The sequence below is a fragment of the Phallusia mammillata genome, chromosome 1, assembly GCF_965637545.1.
Source record: "Phallusia mammillata chromosome 1, kaPhaMamm4.hap1.1, whole genome shotgun sequence".
Lineage (NCBI taxonomy): Eukaryota > Metazoa > Chordata > Ascidiacea > Phlebobranchia > Ascidiidae > Phallusia > Phallusia mammillata.
Window position 1 is genome coordinate 35,555,375 of NC_137252.1, and position 19,536 is coordinate 35,574,910.

Below are 19,536 nucleotides of genomic sequence, written 5' to 3' on the forward strand. Positions count from 1 at the left end.
CTCTTTCATTCGCATGTATTCTCTTTTCAGAGTGTAAAAGAGAAACTTACAACGCATGCTGAGGAGAGGCATATTAACGCGACGCCTTAGCTGCGTCGGGGCAGATGTTTTATGTTCAGGGTCGGGATTGGTTGCATTATAACAGTTTGCTAACCCTCTATAATGTGTTGTTAATATTTCGGTGTTAGTAGATTGTAGGCTATAAACAACAACAGATTTTGTAAGTAGTTTGGCGAAAAAGACAGTTTTCTGTATAGCGGCTACTTTGACGCTGCTAATGTTTGGAAAAAAAATCGCAAAATTATTTCTACGCTTAAAATGTGTGTTTAATTTTCTTTTTTTTATATTTTTTTTATTTTGTAGGTTACCTAAAATAGCAGTTGTGAAATTCCGATAAAAATGAATTGCAAAATCCTTCTAATCGTTGCAGCTTTGTTTGTCGGAGGTAAGTCGGCGTTTTACATGCAACAGTGTTTCCAAAAAAATGAAATGGCCAGTGTTGCAAGACGTTTTTTCGCCACTTTGGACTGGTTTCGGGGTGGTTGATATCACTGCTAGCTGCGGGTTAATTTTTAGGCGGGTTACCCACTACAAACAGCCAATTTTTATTTGACTTGCTTTGGAGTGACACTGAGTATTTTTACTTTGACCGGCACCATATCGCAATGTGGCAAAACAACTTTGACCAGACGCCAACACCAGCGCGCGTTCAACTCGTTGTTTCATTTAGAGTTAGTGTTGCAATTACTTTGAGGAACTGATTGAAAACCGCCACTAAATGCAAGGCATGTTTTATATTTCAAGTTTGTAGAGCTCTTCTTGCAAATGTAATTTTTGCCAGAAAACATTTGCCAGAAGAGCTCTACAAACTTGATATTATGCCTGGCAGCAATAGCTTACATATGTTTTATATTTGTGTTTTGTTTCAGGCAATGCACTTAAGTGCTACCAATGCAATTATCTTGCTGCCACCGGCGTGCAAGCAGACTGCCAAAGCCCACCGGCTGCAAAATACCTTACAGAATGTGGCCCTCTTAGCACTTCTTGTTTAAAAGTAGTAGCAACAGCTACAGGTGCGTACAAAGTTTGTTTTTATTATTATAGTTTTTTAGGCTCCCTAATCCAAAAACTGCAAAACAGGTTAGCTTCACACCTTAAAACAAGTATTTGATGTTAGTGGTGATAAATTTATGTTCCTTGACATGTTGTTGTCTGATTTTGAAACGTATTTATCAACAAAACTCGTTTTATATTTATATGCTTCATACATCGCACTGTCACGAATTTTTGTTCGTTAAATATTGTTTTAGATAAAACTAGCAAAAATTTTGAAATTTTATTTTGAAACTTACGTTTTTTTTTTAAATTCAACTATTAAAAAATTTTGTTCGTTAAATAATTTTTTTTACACATAACTATCAACAAATTTTGTTCGGTAAATATTTTTTTTAAAAAACAACTATTAAAAAAAATTGTTCGGACTTTTTGGTCGTTAAATACAAAATTTAAGATGTTTTCACTTTATTACATAGGGGCGGCTGGGACATCTCGTCTCTGTGGATCAACATCGACCCCGGGTTGTGTTGGAGGAATATGCACTTCTTCGTGTAATACTGGTGAGTGGATATAACATGTATTCCACAGTCATAATGTGTAGGTGAAAACTTGACCATGGTTGTGGTTACGTAACTTAACGTTAAATGACAAAATGCGTAAGTTTCAACACTGTTAGCGAATAAAATATGTGTTCAAAAACGGACACCAAGTTTTAATGTCAAAACCAATACATTAAAATATGTAAAGTACACCCAGTGGTGGGATTCAGCCGGTTCGCACTGGTTCTATAAAACCGTAAATTTTATGAGTTTAGCGAACCAGTTAGCATTACTGGTTACTGTAAATGGACTTTTGTAACAGAACCGGTTAAAAATATGACATTTGTGATGCAGATGGATGCAACGGCTCAAACAGTGTGAAGATAAGCATCCTCGCTATGATTGGAGCAATCGTTTCCGGGTTTCTTCTGGCAAACTTTTAAATAAAACAAGTTCAGCATCTATAAATATGTTACTGTATTGTAACTAATTTGTTTCTTTCATGAGAATCTGACCAATTTAAAAAACGTTTATTGATTTTTCCGATTCGCATCTCTAACAAAGAGTCACAAAAACAATCCAAACCTTGTCTTGTTTACGATAACAAATGTACTTGAAACCTACTTTTCTGTTTTGCCACAAATATTTAATCGCGTATTCGCCTAATAAACGGATTATGACTTATTTGGGTTTTGTTTAAAGCGTTTATTTCGTCAAACTGGAATCATTTGCACTGAAACTTAATGTTTCTTCATGTTGGGTTGTGGTCAACATGAATTATACAAGTTACAAATGTGACCTCAGAATTAAATGCTGAAATAAACTGGTGGGGTTTTATCACCACAATAGTAAAGAGAACTAGAGACTCAATATTATTGGTTGCCGATGGTTGGAACTAAATTAAAGTCACCAACATGTCTAAAAAAATGATTAACGGACAATCAAAACAGGCAGCTCTACGGCTGACTCATTGTGAGCATAACACATTAAGGCGTTGCTCGCCCACCGAGGATGAAAACTACGTCCTATGCAAAGATTAGAGGCTCGTTTGTTATCGCATAGTGTTTTCGTTGAGTTGTGACGTGCTTCCGTTAGTCTTTTTTCCTTGGTTTATCGTGCACTACGCAAACTCAGCTCATGCTACAAGGTGATAAATTACTAAACAGAAAAAAAGCTGCGCAACGGAAGGCTGATTGTGGGCTTGGGTTTACATATAAGAGGTTTAATTGACTTTACACTCGGCCATATTTGTAATTATGTCACCTTGAATTAAAAAATCTGTTGTTAGTCGGGTTTTTGATTTACACTTTTGGGTTTAGTTACAGGCCTGCTTACAAATCTATTTACAACACGAATGTGACTGCGTTGTTTAATATTGCTTGCACTGGATCTCGAGGGTTTACTTCTGTTGGCTGTTGCCGTACAATTAAGAATAAGAAACACGAATAACTTTTAATCACCAAGTATAGAGCTCTTGCAATTGTATTTTTGTACCGACGTTTCAAAATTCTATACAGGTCGCCTCATTAGGATAAATAACACTGACTGCGAGTAATATTTACCCTGAAAATGTATAGGTCGTCCAACGTCCGTCGTTATAAAAAACAAATGCCAGAAGAGCTCTACAAAATTGAAATTATGCCTGGCAGCAATAGCTTATATACATGAATTGTAATTATAGTGTACTATAAGAAAAAAACGGGTGAGAAAATAACACAAAGATAAAGAAAGAAGAATTACTTTTGTATCTTCTGGGTATATGTTACCTGTTGTTTGAGACTCAGATATTTACGGATGAGAAACTGACCAAACCTACGTGGTATACAGGATATGTGTCCACGTGTTGGATTGTAATTTCCTTAATAGGATATTTATTTTCCGCGTCACAAACTGAAAACACACACACAGTTTGCATAAATATAATGTTAGTAGGAGTTGTAAGTCGGACCGGCCTTTATAGTTTGGCTTTTCGGGCGAAAATTGGAATAAATCCGGGATAGATTTGAGCATGACTCTACACTCGGCAACATTGTTGTCTTGATGGTGAATCGAAGTTCGGACTTGATTGCGGTTTTGCGCTCACAAGTTTGCTATCAGTTGTGCGTGAAGATTTGATTTCAGCGCAGAACAATTAAATTATCTGTTTCAAAATATCAGGGAAATTTTTTTTAATTAAGAGGCATTGAGCAAAGCTAACAAACAAAACGTTGAAAATTGTAGTTTGACATTTTTTGCATTTATCTTGTGCTATTTCTTCTTTTTAGAAGCTTGTTAGAATTGTGGAAAAATTCCAGTCGATTGAAAATAAAAATGAACGTAAACGTTTTTCTCACATTTGCAGCTTTGTTTGTTAAAGGTAAGTTTGTATGCTTAACTCGGTTTGTTCTTATTTCAAAATCCCAGTTAAAAAAACTGACAGCGAAATTATTGTCGAAATGACCGAAAAACTCTTTTATTGTGAGTCTTAATCCTTTTTCGACGAAATTATGTTTTTCTTCAGCAGGAAACTTAATCGGCATTACTCTCACCCAGTGGAACCCGAACTAAATTAAAGTCACCCACTGCCTAATTTAAATCGATCAAATGTTGTCTTAGTCTTTTCTGAGGCTTCAATGTCTAGGCCTGTCAATCAAACTTTCGGGCCTAAACGGACCTCTCAAAAACAATTCGGGTTCGGGACGGATTTCGGGCTTGTACTTTCAGGTCTGTTTGCAACTCTGAACCAATCTATCATTGTGTTTCATTCCAGGCGACGCACTCAGGTGTTATACTTGCTCATATAACTCAGTGGCTGGGTCGGACTGTGAAAGTGCACCTATCCCTGAAAAACACGTGACCCAATGCGCCTCCACAAGTACAGCGTGTGTCAAAGAAGTCGTTGGACTATCAGGTGAATATATATGTGACAGTTTTTGTTTTATTACAAAACTGAATATATGGTTTTGCAAAAAGATGAATTATTCTGTACTCTTGTGATCATCCACACATTTTTATGTACTTTATAGACAGGCCTATAAAATATGTCAACCAAATAATAGGCATTATCAGTATCTAAAAACAACAAACAGCGCTAAAGTGCACAGAATAAACTGTAGGCAATAACAGGAGTAGTAAAAACCTCTTTGAATTGGACATTCTGGACATTTAACACAGTCAAAATACGGAGCAAAAACATAAAATACGCACAATCTCGAAAATGTGTTTGCCAGAAACTAATAGAAGCAATTCCCCTTTACTCACAACTACCCAAGTCTGAAAACGTGTTTCTGTAAATAATATCAAAATGTTTGTCTTATATGCAGTCATACTTTTTCTCAATGTATTGCACAGGCTCGACAGTTATAGCTCGCAGCTGCAGTTCCGATGCATCCACCGGTTGTGTGGGTGACACATGCACATACGCGTGTACGACTGGTAAGTAGATGTGACTTGCGATCAACTATATCAGTGGTTCTCAACTGCATACTGATCGCGTACCACCTAATTCCTGTTTAAATGGGTAGACCAAGTGACGGGAATATTCTTCAGATACAGGATGTTATTATGACTTAATGATGGCAATAGCACTTGTCAAAACGTAGTCATGTTTAAACACATATAATTTCTGCTCAGATTATTAATTTTTTTGCTTAGTTTATTTAAAACCATGAATAGTGCACCTACGGACAGATATCATGTTTTTAACACAAATAAGGTTTTTCCTAATGTAGGCTACAATAGGCCGAGTCTCGCCCAAAAGCAGGGCTGATCAGTTGGGCCATTTAAGCTGGAATTCCTTACATGAAGCTACTAGTTGGATTGCTCCGGTGCACCACTAGTGGTACGCGTACCACAGGTTGAAAACCACTGCCCTATGTTGGCCGTGGAATAAGTTGGCTGTATAACACACATTCTGAGATTACTACTCTACTATTGATTGCTAAGCTGCTTATCTTATAACGCATCAGCAATTTGTAGCTGAGCAAAATACTTGTAAATATAATTCGAAAATTACTTGCTTTTTATGTTTGTTTGATTTTATCCTCGGTAGGCGGGCAACGCCTGGATGCGTTATGCTAACAATGAGCCCGTCGTCGAGCTGCCTGTTTTTATTGCAAGTCCGTTGAATAAAAATTTTGACTTATTTGAATTCGGAGTTGGTGACTTAACTTAGTTCAAAATCAGGTTTCTCTGGGTGAAGCAATGTCGTTTAAGTTGCTTGCTTAGAAAAATCAAGTTGTCCGATACAGGAATACAAACCACAACCTTGTGAACACAGAGCGGCCATAAACTAACGATTCGGCCATCTTGGCCACTATATGTCAAAAAAATATGACAATATATGTTTAGCAGATTAAATTCCCCAAAATATTATGTTCACACAGACCTAATTATGATTTTGTTTTTGCAGATCTCTGCAACAGCTCAAACAGTGTGAAGATAAGCATCCTCGCTATGATTGGAGCAATCGTTTCCGTGTTTCTACTGGCAAACTTTTGAGGAGGCCAAGTTTACCAATTTTAAATTGCACCACCGTATTAAGTTGTTTTTCTTGCTGGTCAATGTGCACAAACAATAAATCTTTTTCTCAAAAAAACACTAACACACTTTTGTCATTTCTGATTAGGAATACTTATCATACAAATTGATAAACGACACACAAGTTGTAAAATATCGAACAAGAGTCGCTTTGCTTAGAAATTTCCTAAAGGAGGTCGCGATTAGCAAGGTGCTTAATAGTAAAAGCAACAAAAACACAATAAAGCACAATGGGTTTCGATTTCTCGTGTGTGAAACAATAAGGGTTTTAGAAGAATACGAAAGCTAATGGTAATTCTATAGGGATTTTTGGAGTAAGGGAATTTACGTACGATAGTTTGATAGTGTTTTGTAACCAGCTACATTGATTGCTAAAGCTTATTAAAAACTTTGAACTTTGTTCGTTTGCTGCGCTTAAAATGCGTATTTGATTTTTTGGGCCCTTTTCTGCAGGTTACCCGAAATATTAGTTAGGAAATTCCGATAAAAATGAATTACACAGTGTTTTTTTTACTGGCAGCTTCGTTCGTGGGAGGAGGTAAGTTGTCGTTTTGCACGAAACAGTGTTTCGAAAAATAAATATTTAGGGTAAAAAAATAATTTAAAAATCTTGATTTGTGCAAAAAATGTTTTGTTGATTTGAAAAGGTTTTTAAACACAAACGAGTTTTACCTAAATATCACTATTAATAAAAATTAAACTGCTTTTTGGGCATAGTGACACTGAGTCGAATTCACTTTAGTTCCCAAGCAGTTGCTTAGCTATTGTGAGCCAGTTTCCGCTGTGGTCTATGCCTAGTTGTGGCATCAAACCGAAAAAGAATATGGCTCTTCAGCCTGTTACTCCCAACAAACTGGAGTGCTGTTAGATGGCTACACTAGCCAATACGGCCTATGCCTTCTAACCAACTGCACTGATGAGACCTTATAGCTCGAAACAGCGTGCACTGACCGCAGCTTGCTTATGCTTGTGCTAGCCTTTAAGGTTTTTAAGATAAAAAGGGCTCACCAAGTATGTTGATTGCTGCATTAGCCAATACGGCATACGTCTTGTCACCAGCTGCCCTGATGAGACCTTACAGGTCGATCTTTGTTCATTGACTACAGCTTACTTATCAATTATAGGCTTAATGTGTTTATAAACAATTTTTCTTTGTGTTTAGGTAATGCGATCAAATGCTACCACTGCTCAGCCAAAGACAAGAACGGAACAAGTGTAAAATCACCAAACTGCATTAGTGATCCGGTTCCTTCTCAGTATCTTAAGGATTGTGACCCCAGTATTCAGGGATGCAGTGATTGGGTCACGAATATACTGGGTAAAGTGCTATTATAGAGGTGTATTATGTGTGGGGTAATTGGTTGATTATTTGTTTGATTTAGTTACTGTAATGTGCAATATTTTGCCTTTAGTTTTTTAGTTGAGTTTATTTCGCTTGGTGAAAGAACACATAGCGAAACAAAAGCACTAAAACAATCACCAATCCGGGAATAGCTGCGCACCGTTGAAACGTTATGAAGCGCAAAACAGAGAAAGGGCACAATCGGTGGATGAAAGCTAAACGCGCTGCAGCTACACCTCATTATAAATCATTATGTGACGGGTGCTCATAAGGAAGTTACATTGTGGATACACACGACTGGGGAAATTTAAAATTATTACTAGGAATTAATTTAGTTTTTGCAAAATTGTTTTGCTTGCATTGACATGTTAGTGTTGTACATTTTTCTTTACCAATTTTTACAGGGACGGTTACAACAACTCGTAGATGTGGAAATGATTGTCATGTCAAACCATGCAACACCTGCAACACCGGTAAGACGGAAAGATGTGAAAGCAACCTAAACATAAAACAAACTACGCATGTTGGTAGCTATGACAGAGTTATTAATAGACGTGTTCTGTTAAAAAACAACTTTTAAAAATATGTTATTTAACCGCTATGTACTGTTACGTTCACATTAACTCATTCTGTTGTCGTGTTGAGAAGATGGATGCAACGGATCAAACAGTGTGAAGATAAGCATCCTCGCTATGATTGGGGCAATCGTTTCCGGGTTTCTGCTGGCAAACTTTTAAAAGCAATGAAATCAAACATCTATATATCATGTTACTGTATGATAACTGTTTGCTTCATGGGAATCAGCCAACGTTTCTAATTTTGTTTTTGGCTGATTAGAAAAAAGTAAACAATGCGAAAACATATTACGTTTGCGGTTACGAATTAATTTAAGTCGTGTTTGCTATTTAACCGCAAGTGTTTGATATTGTTTGTATAATAAACAGATCATGGTTTATTTGAACATTGCACTCATTATTTTTGGCAAACTGGGATCTTATACATCGAAACAAATAGGTTGAACAAAGAGAAAACACGTTAAGAATGTCTCAATTATTAACTGAATTAAATTAATAGTTTGCCCGAGTTTATAACCCCGTTGCTAAAATATAACAGAGCGGCTTATTACTTACAAGCTGATAACAATTACCAGCCGTGAGCCCGAGATATTCGGTGTATGTTTAGGCAGCGCTGGATTAAGGGTCTGCTGGCCTGTAGGCACAATTTAAGTGGCCCGAAAAACACGGTTACCAACTAAAAAATTAGAATTATCAGTGTTACCAAATCATAAAGTGGCCTGGATTTTTGACTGGCCTGTAGGCACGTGCCTACTTTGCCTAATGGTTAATCCAGCACTGAGTTTAGGGCTTGGTTTCAAAAACAAAAGTACTTGACCCAGGCCTGACATTACACTTTGCTACATTTGTGTTGTAATTAAACTTTGTATTTGTAACTTTTGGAGCTAAGTTGGCGTTCAAAAAAATCGGGCTTGCCCTAATTTTAGGCTCGCACTTTCGGGTTCCAATTTTTGACCGTTTTCGCAACCCTTTTGCCAATACATGTTCGACTGTGTGGTATGTTGTTGGCATCGTATTTCATAAAATAGTTTATGCTGGAATGTAGTGACGCTTTCGAGCAAAAGGGAACAGGCCGCAAGGAAACGCCAATCATTTTACTGCTGCTTTAACTATTAACAAACCACTTGCCAGAAGAGCTCTATAAACTTAACAAACCACTTGTTGTGCAAATGTCACCTTTTGTTGAAGACTCAGATGTATGCGGATAAGAAACCAAACAAATTGGAAACAAAACCTGAACTCCGAAACTCGACTCCAAACATTTTTTTAATCAAAGATGACATTAGTACAAATGTGGCCGAATGTGAAGTCAGGTTTAATCAAACCCCTTTTACTTAAACCCATCAGCTGTTTCCTGCTTGATGATGTTTTTTTTTTTTGGTAATCAAGTCGCTATCAACTTTATAGAGCTGTACTAACAATTGTATTTTATACCGACGCTTCGACGTCCCATACAGGTCGCCTTCATCAGGGAAAAAAATAACACTGAATGTGCGTAGTACAGTGCACGGTAAGCAAAGGATTTTGCCATTTCAAGTTTATAGCGCTCTTTTGGCAATTGTATTTTTATTCTGACGTTTCGACGTCCTGTACAGGTCGCCTTTATAAGGGTAAATAACATTGAATGCGACTAGTACAGTGCACTATAAACAATAGAAATAATACTTGAACGGAAGCACGTCACAATGCAACGAAACCTCTGTGCGATAACGAATGGTTGGGCCATTAATCTTTGTACAGGAATTCGAAACGTCGGGATTAAAATACAATGGCCGGAAAAGGTCTATAAAGTTGATATTGTGCCTGACGGCGACAACTCATATATTGAGATGTTTTTTTTACTATGTGGTGATAATACATCATCAGTTTCATTTTGCATTTAATTACGATCACATTCTTAACTTGTATAATTTATTCCACAACTTATCATGAACAAACATTAAGTTTCAGTCCAAAGGATTCCGGTTGGACAAAATGAACGCTTACGGAACCCAAATAAGTCATAATCCGTTTATTAGGCGAATACGCGATTAAATATTCGTGGCAAAACAGAAAAGTAGGTTTCAAGTACATTTGTTATCGTAAACAAGACAGGTTTTGGATTATTTTAGTGTTTCTTGGTTGGTGACGTTAATCAGAATAAATCAAGCATGTGCGTTTTTTTTAAATTAGAAAGGAGACATTGTTATCAAAGAAACAAAAGAAACAAATAACTTTTAATACAGTGACATAATTTATAGATGCTGTATTTGAGAAATTTAGATGAAAAAGTTAAAAATTAAAATGTCGATTGTGTTGCAAATAAGTTGTAATATAGTAAGGAGTTTATAGATGCTGTGTTCGTTGCTTTAATAGTTTGCCAGTAGAAACCCGGAAACGATTGCTCCAATCATAGCAAGGAGGCTTATCTTCACACTGTTTGAGCTGTTGCACCCATCTGCAAACACACACAAAAAGAATTGGTTAATGTGAGTTTTGATTACTGTGAGTTTAATAAGTTAGTAAGAAAGTCCAATATGAGATAAGTAGGCTGAGCTGATCCCCGTTTTGACCCATCAGGCCACATTAGTGCAGCTGGTGACAAGATATAGACCGTATTGGCCATGTCAACACAACGTGATTGTGGAAGACATCTCATACCAACTCACCGGTTTTACACGACGAAGTGCATACTCCTGCCACACAACCACCAGGTGGTGCTATTCCCATTCCACAACTAAGAACTGTTGCGGTATTTCCTGTGTAATAAAGTGAAGGGTAAAAAATGTAGTAGTCCAATGTGGCGCAATACAACATCTGAAACTTTGCATTAAAATTGTTTCTAATTTGAGATAGTTGTGGGTTATTTGAAGCATAAAATATACACGGAATTGGGCAGCGCGCAAACAAAAATCTAGTTGTTTTGGGTCAACAACGAGTTTTAATGATAAACACGTTTTAAAATCGCACCAAAGCATGTCAAGGTGGATAAATTTATAACCACTAACATCAAATATTATTTCGTATAGATCTACATAAAACTCATTTTAGAGTTTTTGTATTTGGGAGCCTAAAAAACTATAATAAATGAAAACTAACTTTGTGTACACACCCAAAAGTGTTGTGGCTACTTTCAGGCAAGATTTGCTGAGACTCGGACAATCTTGGAGATATTTTGCAGCCGGTGGACTCTGGCAGTCTGCTTGCACGCCAGACGCAGAGTCGTACCCACAAGAATAGCACTTGAGAGCATTGCCTGAAACAAAGCACATATATAAAACATGTCCCGCATTTAGTGGCGGTTTTCAATCAGTTCCTCAAAGTAATTGCAGCACGGACTTCAAACCGAACACCGAGTTTATTGCGCGCCGATGTCTGTCTGACGTTGTTTTGCCACATTACGATGTGGTGAAGGTAAAATAAAAAAGGTCCTATCAGTGCAGCTGGTGACAAGAGATAGGTCGTCACTCATACACCACTGGGCATAAACCACAGGGTAAACTGGCTCACAATGGCCAAGCAACTGATTGGGAACCAAAGTGTTGTTGGTTCAGTGACAATATATTAATATAAAACTGTTTACTTTTTATTAGTAGTGATATTTAGGTTGCATTCGTTTTTGTTCCAAACCTTTTCAAATCAAGGAAATTTTTTTTGTACAAAGCAAGATTTTCAAATGCAATTATTTTTTTACATTAATTTTTATTTTTTTGAAACACTGTTTCATGCAAAACGCCATCTTACCTCCCACAAACAAAGCTGCAAAGATTAGAAGGATTTTGCAATTCATTTCTATCGGAATTTCACAACTGTTTTTTTAGGTAACCTACAAATTAAAACAATGCAAAAAGTAAATCAAACACATTTCAAGCGCAGAATATGAATTAAGTTCGAAGGTTTTGATGCATTAACAAGAAGCGTAGCTTGTTGCCAAAAAAATGTAAAACTATAACCAAACTAAAGAGACATGTTGCTCGTTGCTAAAGCCCAGTCTATGACCAACCAAAGCAAGAGTCTATGAACAACTAAAGCAACATTTTTCCAAACTACAATATTTAAAGACTTCAAAAACCGTTACCCGGAAGACGAACGTAAATTCCCTTAACTCCAAAACCCAATGGAATTACCAGGAACTTTCGTATTCTTTTTCGATCAGGAAATTATATGAAACCCTTATTGTTACACACAAGGAAGGAAAACCCAATGTGGTATTCAACTTCAGTTGCTTCTATTAGCTCCTTGCTAATTACGATTTCGTTTAGGAAATTTCCCCAGACCCACATTGTTTCCCACACAAGGAAGCAAAACCCATTGTACTTTACTGTTTGAGCTAGAGATCTACAAAAACAAAACTATAATTAAGTCTGCGTGGACATAATATTTTGTTGAAGTTATATGGAAACATATATTAATGTTTTTCTGACATATAAGTTAGTGGCCAATATGGCCGAACTGTTTGTATCCAATCGCTTTTGGGTTAGAGTTCCAGGCCGTTTTCTTACAACCCTATGGGAAACACTTTTTCGACTGTGTAATATTCTTTGCATCGTATTTCAAGTAATAGTTTATGTTTGAATGTAGTGGTGTTGTTAAGCAAAAGGGAGCAAGCTCTGAGGATACGTCACCTTTTGTTAAAGACACAGGTGTGTGCGGATGAGAATCCAACCGGGCGTAAAATTGGAAACAAAACCTGAAGTCCGAAACTCGACTCAAAACATTTTTTTAATCAAAGGTGACATTGTGACAAATGTGGCCGAATGTGAAATCAGTTTTAATCAAACCCCTTTTATTTAAACCCATCAGCTGTTTCCTGCTCGATAAATCAATTAGTTGTAAATAAGTCGCTATCAACTTTACAGAGCTGTGGTGTATGCCCATGGGTGACATCGAACAGAAAAAACACATTTCAAGCGCAGAATACGAATTAAGTTCAAAGGTTTTGATGCATTAACAAGCAGCGTAGCTAATTACCAAAAAAATGTCAAACTATCACCAAACTAAGCAGAAATGTTGCTCGTTGTTAAAGCAAGAGTCTATGAACAACTAAAGCAACATTTTTCCAAACTGCAATATTTAAAGACTTCAAAAACCGTTATCCGGAAAACGAACGTAAATTCCCTTAACTCCAAAACCCCATTGGATTACCAGGAACTTTCGTATTCTTTTTCGATTATGAAATTGTATGAAACCCTTATTGTTACAAACAAGGAAGCAAAACCCAATGTGGTATTCAACTTCAGTTGCTTCTACTAGCTCCTTGCTAATTACCATTTCGTTTAGGAAATTTTCCAAAACCCAAATTGTTTCCCACACAAGAAAGCAAAAACCACTGTACTTTACTGTTTGAGCCGGGGATCTACAAAAGGGAACAAGCTCTGAGGAAACGTCAACCATTTGTCTGCTTTAACCGGTGGTTCTTAAACTTTTTTTTGTTGCGACGCCCCTGGAAAAGTTTCCTGCACTTGCGACGCACCAGCAAATAAAAGTTAATGAGGAAACTTAATATTAAAGTTGTGTTGATTGATACAACAACAAAAAGCCACGAAACGGAACTATTCTACGACGCCCTTGGAAAATTGAAACGACGAACCAGGGCGTCGCGACGCACAGTTTGGGAACTACTCGCTTTAACTATCAACAAATCACTTGTTGCGCAAACGTCACCTTTTGTTGAAGACTCAGGTTTGTGCGGATGAGAAACTGACCAAACAGGCGTAAAAATTTGTAACAAAAAAGTCCGAAACTCGACTCAAAACATTTTTTTAGTCCAAGATGACATTTGACAAATGTGACCGAATGTGAAGTCTGGTTTATTCAAACCCCTTTTATTTAAAGTTTAGTTTAAATTTTAAACCCATCAGCTGTTTCCTGCTTGATGAATTAATTAGTTGTAATTAAGTCGCTATCAAGTTTATAAAGCTCTTCTGGCAAATGTATTTTTATTCCAACGTTTCGACGTCCTATGCAGGTTGCCTTCTTTAGTGTAAATAACATTGAATGCGCGTAGTGCAGTGTACGATGAACAAAGGAAAGAAGCATGGAACGCAAGCACGTCACAACGCAACAATACCACTGCACGATAACGAATGATTGGGCCCATAGGCGCCGAGTATGTGGTGGCGGGCCACTTTGGTTATTTTGGTTTGTTGTATCGGTTTTGCATAAAACATCGTAAAATCTGAAGAAAATCAGGATAGCTTTCGCATAAAAGCAAAAACACGTTCTTTAAAACTACAACCTCTTTTGGTCAGTGTCTTGTTTATGACGCCAAACAATTGTTTGCTAGTCAATGTTTTGCCGCTATTGTGTACAACAGTGGTTCTCAAACTTTTTGGTGTTGCGACGCCTCTGGAAAAGTTTTCTGGACTTGCGACGCACCAGCAAATAAAAGTTAACACGGAAACTTATTATTAAAGTTGTGTTTATTGACACAAAAACAAAAAGCCACGAAACGGAACTATTCTGCGACGCTCATGGATAATTGAAACGACGAACCAGGACGTCGCGACACACAGTTTGAGAACTACTGCTGTACAATGCGGAAGTTTTGTAATTACCAGTTTCCTCAGGTAATATAAGACAACATCAAGAACTTAACTAAACATTTTCCAACGATACTAAACCAACGATTTACGTTACAGCAACGTGTTCAAAAATAAATATTATTTCACACGTTTTGTTTTTATTTATATGACGAAAGTTGCATTCTATAGGAAGTTTGGGCTTTAAAGTTTAGATCTTGAGTATATAACTGTGCTTTTACAGAAATCGTCCTGAACCAACGTGCGCTCATGACAGATGATTCAAGTTACGGATAATCATAGGTTAGTAAACTAAAGTTTTCAGTACACCTAAATCAATCTGTGTTTTTCGTGTTGCAATGTATTGTAAAAAAATAATATTGATTTCGCCGATATAATGGCATCCTCAGTTCTAAGCAAGAAATAAAATAAAGTTATTTAGGCAATAAAAGATGTAAAAATAATAAAAGACTGCTACAAAGACAACACACTACTCGACAATCAAACGTTAAAGCCGGTACAACATAACGAGTCTTTTATTATTTTTGCATCTTTTATTGCCTAAATAAATTTATTTTATTTCTTGCTTAGAACTGAGGATGCCATTATATCGGCGAAATCGCTATTATTTGTTTACAATACATTGCAACACGAAAAACACAGATTGATTTAGGTGTACTAAATGCTTCAGTTACTAAGTGAAAGTTTAGGTCATGAGGTTACATGCATTAGTGACGTCATACTTTTCGTGCACGTTGCATTTTTGTAAAACTCGGCGCCTATGATTGGGCCACTAATCTTTGTCTAGGACGTCGAAACGTCGGGATAAAATACAATTACCGGAAAAGCTCTGAAAAACTTGATATTATGCCTGGCAGCGACAACTCATATGCTGAGATGTTTTCTTTACTATTGTGGTGATAATATCTCATTATTTTATTTTACCATTTAATTGAGATCACAATATTAATTTGAATAACTTATGTTGACCACAACCCAACGAGATCAAACATTAAGTTTTAGTCGAAATGATTCCAGTTTGACGAAATGAAGGTTTATGAAACCAAAATAAGTCATAATCCGCTCATTTAAATAGGCTTTAATCCGTTTATTAGGCGAATACACGATTAAATATTTGTGACAAAACTGAAAAGTAGGTTTCAAGTACATTTGTTATCGTAAACAAGACATATTTGGATTATTTTAGTGTTTCTTGGTTGGTGATGTTAATCAGAATAAATCAAGCATGTACGTTTTTTTAAATTAGAAAGGAGACATTATCATTAAAAAAAACAAAAAAAAACAAATAAGTTTTAATACAGTCACATAATTTATAGATGCTGTACAGTATTTGAAAAATTTAGCAGAAAAAGTTAGAAATTAAAATTAAATTGTGTTGTAAATAAGTTGTAATATAGTGAGGTGTTTATAGATGATGTATTCTTTCTTTAATAGTTTGCCAGTAGAAACCCGGAAACGATTGCTCCAATCATAGCGAGGATGCTTATCTTCACACTGTTTGAGCTGTTGCATCCATCTAGAAAAACACAAAAAAGTTAATTTGAGTTTTGATTACTGTGAGTTTGATAAGTTAGTAAGAATAGTCCAATATGAGATAAGTGGGCTGAGCTGATCCCCGTTTTGACCCATAAGACCACATTAGTAAGGCTGGTGACAAGAGATAGGCCGTATTGACCAGTTATGTGACTGAATGCACGTGACTGTGGAAGACATCTCATATCAACTCACCGGTTTTACACGAATAAGTGCATTTTCCTGCCACACAACCATCAGGTGTTGCAACACTATTACCACAGCCACGAATTGTTGTAGTTGAGTCTGTGTAATAAAGTGAAGGGTAAAAAATGAAGTATTCCAATGTGGCGCAATATAACATCTGAAACTTTGTGTTAAAATTGTTCCTAATTTTTGATAGTTGTGGGTTATTTGAAGCATAAAATATACACGGAATTGGGAAGCGCGCGAACAAAAATCTAATTGTTTTGGGATAAACAACGAGTTTTGATAATTAACACGTTTTTCAATCGCACAACAAAATGTCAAGGAAGATAAATTTAACATCACTAACATCAAATATTATTCCTAGATCTGCAGAAAACTCATTTTTCTGTTTTTATATATGGGGGCCTAAAAACTAAAATAAACAAAAACAACTTTTGTATACACACCCGAAATTGTTGTGGCTACTTTCATGCAAGATTTGATGAGACTCGGACAATCTTGGAGATATTTGGCAGGAACCGGTGAGTTTTCGCAGTCTGATTCTCCACCCAAGCGAGAGCGGCACATGTAGCACTTGATAGCATTGCCTGAAATAAAACACAAATATAAGATATAAGATCTCATCAGTGCAGCTGGTGACAAGAGATAGGCCATATTTGGTAGGGTAGCCTTTCACTCTAGTTTGTAGGAAGTGACAAGCGATAATGCCATGCTGCGCCTATTCTTTTCGATGCCACAACTGAGCATAAACCACAGGGTAAACTGGCTCACAATGGCCAAGCAGCTGATTGGGAACTGAATTGATGTCGGCTCAGTGACAATATATTAATATAAAACTGTTTACTTTCTATTAATAGTGATATTTAGCTTACATTCGTCTTAGTTCGCAAACCTTTTCAAATCAACGAAACATTTTTTGTACAAGTCAAGATTTTTAAATGCAATTATTTTTCTACACTAAATTTTAATTTTTTGAAACACTGTTTCATGCAATACGCCAACTTACCTCCGACAAACAAAGCTGCAAAGATTAGAAGGATTTTGCAATTCATTTTTATCAGAATTTCACAACTGTTATTTCAGGTAACCTACAAATTAAAACAATGCAAAAAGTAAATTAAAAACACATTTTAGGCGCAGAATATGAATTAAGTTCATAGGGTTTTGATGCGTTAACAAGCAGCGTAGCTAATTACCAAAAAAAAAACTGTCAAACTAGCACCAAACTAATTAGAAATGTTGCTCGTTGTTCAAGCCCAGTCTATGAACGACTAAAGCAACATCTTTCAAACTGCAATGTTTAAACGCTCCAAAAACAGTGAGCCGGAAAACGTACGTGAATTCCCTTGACTTTTAAACCCTATAGAATTTCCATTACCTTTCTTGTTTTTCTAAAACCCAGATTTTTTCACACACGAGAAAGCAAAACCCATTGTTCTCAATTTTCGTTGCTTCTGCTATTTGGCTTCATTCTAATTGCGATTTCGTTTAGGAAATTGCTTAAAAAAACAACCATTGTTTTTACACACGTGAAAGAAAAACCCATTGTACTTCATTGTGTTACTCAACTTTCGTTGCTTCTACTAAACTTAGTCTAACCTTAATTGCAATTTTGTTTAGGAAATTTCCAAAACAACGCGACTCCTGTACGATATTTTAGAACTTGTGATAATGTTTATCAATTTATATTGCTTTGTTAAAATGTAAATTACCGTAAATCTTGGATAAACCGGATTCGGTTGATCCGAATCTTCGCTAATTTGGATTCGTTTGAACCCAAAAATCTTCGGATTAAACCGAGGTTTACTGCACATTCCATATTCCGTTCCATATTTAAGTCAATAAAATCCCAAAAAACATTTACAGACAGAAGTAAGGTACCTCAAGTGCAATTCATCCAGAAACGTCAAAAAAATAAAAAAAGTCATAGACAATTTTTTTGTGGTCGGTCATCCAAGATGGAAAAAAAATAAAATAATTGGTGAACATATTGGAGTCAGGCCTGATACTTTTCCCGGGCTCGCGTTTTAACGACTGAGCTACGCAGGCTCAGTGGTGAACTCGACCACGTTTGAGCCAATTGTGGTTCCAGCTTCACCCTTTTTGTTATAGGCTTGGGCGCTGAAAACAAATAAAATTGATTGAATCGCAATCACCTCTGCACTGTTGAGGCATGCCTCCTGTATGCTGCACATGTCAGCGTTATAAAACGGGATCACCAGTTCGACAATTGAATTCAACTTTTTTGTCAGTCGGTTCTATCACACGAGTCATGTTTTTCAGCCAGTTCTGTTACAAAAAGTCATAAAACTTCGTGAGACGGTTCTCTAGAACCGGTGCGAACCGGCTGAATTCTACCAACGTGCAGGGACAAGTCATAAGGCAGTTCTCAACTCGTTTCGGGCCATAGGCCACCGGCCCAGAAAAAATGATAAAGTGGACCATTTCTTTTTGAAGCAAGATTGAAGTATCCATGCGAAACTACTACTTGGGCTTGAAACATAATTGTTTAAAACCGATTTTCAAGAAATGAAATACAGTTATTAACAGCTAACATTTTGATACTCTTTCAACGTGTAATATGCAATAATCTTTAGTTTATCAACAAATTTAGTGGACGTCCAATGGACCAACCAAAGAGTCATCACGGACACTAGTGGTCCATGAATCACCAGTTGAGAAACACTGCCCTTAAGGAAACGTCAATCATTTTTCTGCTGCTTTAACTACCAACAAACCACCTGCTGGGCATAGGTTACCAGTTGATGACTGGTGTGTTCATACGGATGAGAAACTGACCAAACCCACGTATATCCAGGATATGTGTCCACGTGTAGGATTGTGATTTCCAGGATATTTATGTTCCGCGTCACAACCTGAAAACGTATACAGTTTGCATGAATATATTGTCAGTAAAAGTTGGAAGTTGGCCTGGCAGGCAGGTTCTGGCTTCAGTTTAAATAAAACGGACCTGGATTTGTCGTAATTTCCACCTGTGTTTTTAATAAAATCGGTTTCAAACCCAAGTTTGGTTTCGCTGGCAGTTCTGCTATTAGTAACATTAGTGATCAATTACATACAATGAAGGTGCTCATTGGGGGACGAATAAGTTATGAGGTGAAAAATAAATGTGGCAAACATGATTTTATTTTTGGATATATTGAGACTTGGAAATTGCAGTTGGACATTTTTTGTAATTATTGCAATTTTGCATTTTCTTCCGAGTAGAAATTATAAGAGATTTTTGTGGGATACAAATAAAA

The 19,536-nt window shown here is 36.6% G+C and overlaps 5 protein-coding genes across 5 annotated transcripts; 3 read left to right on the top strand and 2 right to left on the bottom strand.

The window, feature by feature from the left end:
* Positions 1–367: 367 nt before the first annotated feature.
* Positions 368–2,279, top strand: LOC145209380 (uncharacterized). Its single transcript, XM_080079660.1, has 4 exons — positions 368–445; positions 930–1,073; positions 1,533–1,616; positions 1,950–2,279. Exons 1-4 carry the CDS (start codon positions 400–402, stop codon positions 2,036–2,038), a joined length of 363 nt encoding a protein of 120 aa, XP_079935786.1. The 5' UTR covers positions 368–399; the 3' UTR covers positions 2,039–2,279.
* A 1,587-nt stretch (positions 2,280–3,866) lies between these two features.
* On the top strand, positions 3,867–6,138 carry LOC145233889 (uncharacterized). The gene is made up of 4 exons (XM_080098660.1): positions 3,867–3,951; positions 4,345–4,485; positions 4,926–5,009; positions 5,986–6,138. Exons 1-4 carry the CDS (start codon positions 3,906–3,908, stop codon positions 6,072–6,074), a joined length of 360 nt encoding a protein of 119 aa, XP_079954786.1. The 5' UTR covers positions 3,867–3,905; the 3' UTR covers positions 6,075–6,138.
* A 381-nt stretch (positions 6,139–6,519) lies between these two features.
* Positions 6,520–8,245, top strand: LOC145233880 (uncharacterized). The gene is made up of 4 exons (XM_080098650.1): positions 6,520–6,651; positions 7,276–7,431; positions 7,860–7,928; positions 8,104–8,245. The coding sequence occupies exons 1-4, from the start codon at positions 6,603–6,605 to the stop codon at positions 8,190–8,192; spliced, it is 363 nt and encodes a 120-aa protein (XP_079954776.1). The 5' UTR covers positions 6,520–6,602; the 3' UTR covers positions 8,193–8,245.
* Positions 8,246–10,378: 2,133 nt separating this feature from the next.
* Positions 10,379–11,799, bottom strand: LOC145211875 (uncharacterized). The gene is made up of 4 exons (XM_080080068.1): positions 11,754–11,799; positions 11,122–11,265; positions 10,679–10,768; positions 10,379–10,467 (listed from the first exon to the last, which is right to left on the bottom strand). Exons 1-4 carry the CDS (start codon positions 11,797–11,799, stop codon positions 10,379–10,381), a joined length of 369 nt encoding a protein of 122 aa, XP_079936194.1.
* A 4,179-nt stretch (positions 11,800–15,978) lies between these two features.
* On the bottom strand, positions 15,979–17,325 carry LOC145211891 (uncharacterized). Its single transcript, XM_080080070.1, has 4 exons — positions 17,280–17,325; positions 16,720–16,860; positions 16,280–16,369; positions 15,979–16,067 (listed from the first exon to the last, which is right to left on the bottom strand). Exons 1-4 carry the CDS (start codon positions 17,323–17,325, stop codon positions 15,979–15,981), a joined length of 366 nt encoding a protein of 121 aa, XP_079936196.1.
* Positions 17,326–19,536: the final 2,211 nt, after the last annotated feature.

What these genes read in the sequence shown, in the direction of transcription:
- LOC145211891 (XM_080080070.1), bottom strand. Translation starts at nt 17,325, where the DNA reads ATGAATTGCAAAATCCTTCTAATCTTTGCAGCTTTGTTTGTCGGAG. An exon ending in TGCAGCTTTGTTTGTCGGAG is followed by an intron (nt 16,861 to 17,279) that starts GTAAGTTGGCGT and finishes GTTTTATTTCAG; the next exon opens with GCAATGCTATCAAGTGCTAC. An exon ending in AGTAGCCACAACAATTTCGG is followed by an intron (nt 16,370 to 16,719) that starts GTGTGTATACAA and finishes TTTATTACACAG; the next exon opens with ACTCAACTACAACAATTCGT.
- LOC145233889 (XM_080098660.1), top strand. Translation starts at nt 3,906, where the DNA reads ATGAACGTAAACGTTTTTCTCACATTTGCAGCTTTGTTTGTTAAAG. An exon ending in TGCAGCTTTGTTTGTTAAAG is followed by an intron (nt 3,952 to 4,344) that starts GTAAGTTTGTAT and finishes GTTTCATTCCAG; the next exon opens with GCGACGCACTCAGGTGTTAT. An exon ending in AGAAGTCGTTGGACTATCAG is followed by an intron (nt 4,486 to 4,925) that starts GTGAATATATAT and finishes TGTATTGCACAG; the next exon opens with GCTCGACAGTTATAGCTCGC.
- LOC145211875 (XM_080080068.1), bottom strand. Translation starts at nt 11,799, where the DNA reads ATGAATTGCAAAATCCTTCTAATCTTTGCAGCTTTGTTTGTGGGAG. An exon ending in TGCAGCTTTGTTTGTGGGAG is followed by an intron (nt 11,266 to 11,753) that starts GTAAGATGGCGT and finishes GCTTTGTTTCAG; the next exon opens with GCAATGCTCTCAAGTGCTAT. An exon ending in CACTTCGTCGTGTAAAACCG is followed by an intron (nt 10,468 to 10,678) that starts GTGAGTTGGTAT and finishes GTGTGTTTGCAG; the next exon opens with ATGGGTGCAACAGCTCAAAC.
- LOC145209380 (XM_080079660.1), top strand. Translation starts at nt 400, where the DNA reads ATGAATTGCAAAATCCTTCTAATCGTTGCAGCTTTGTTTGTCGGAG. An exon ending in TGCAGCTTTGTTTGTCGGAG is followed by an intron (nt 446 to 929) that starts GTAAGTCGGCGT and finishes GTTTTGTTTCAG; the next exon opens with GCAATGCACTTAAGTGCTAC. An exon ending in CACTTCTTCGTGTAATACTG is followed by an intron (nt 1,617 to 1,949) that starts GTGAGTGGATAT and finishes TTTGTGATGCAG; the next exon opens with ATGGATGCAACGGCTCAAAC.
- LOC145233880 (XM_080098650.1), top strand. Translation starts at nt 6,603, where the DNA reads ATGAATTACACAGTGTTTTTTTTACTGGCAGCTTCGTTCGTGGGAGGA. An exon ending in AGCTTCGTTCGTGGGAGGAG is followed by an intron (nt 6,652 to 7,275) that starts GTAAGTTGTCGT and finishes CTTTGTGTTTAG; the next exon opens with GTAATGCGATCAAATGCTAC. An exon ending in TTGGGTCACGAATATACTGG is followed by an intron (nt 7,432 to 7,859) that starts GTAAAGTGCTAT and finishes CAATTTTTACAG; the next exon opens with GGACGGTTACAACAACTCGT.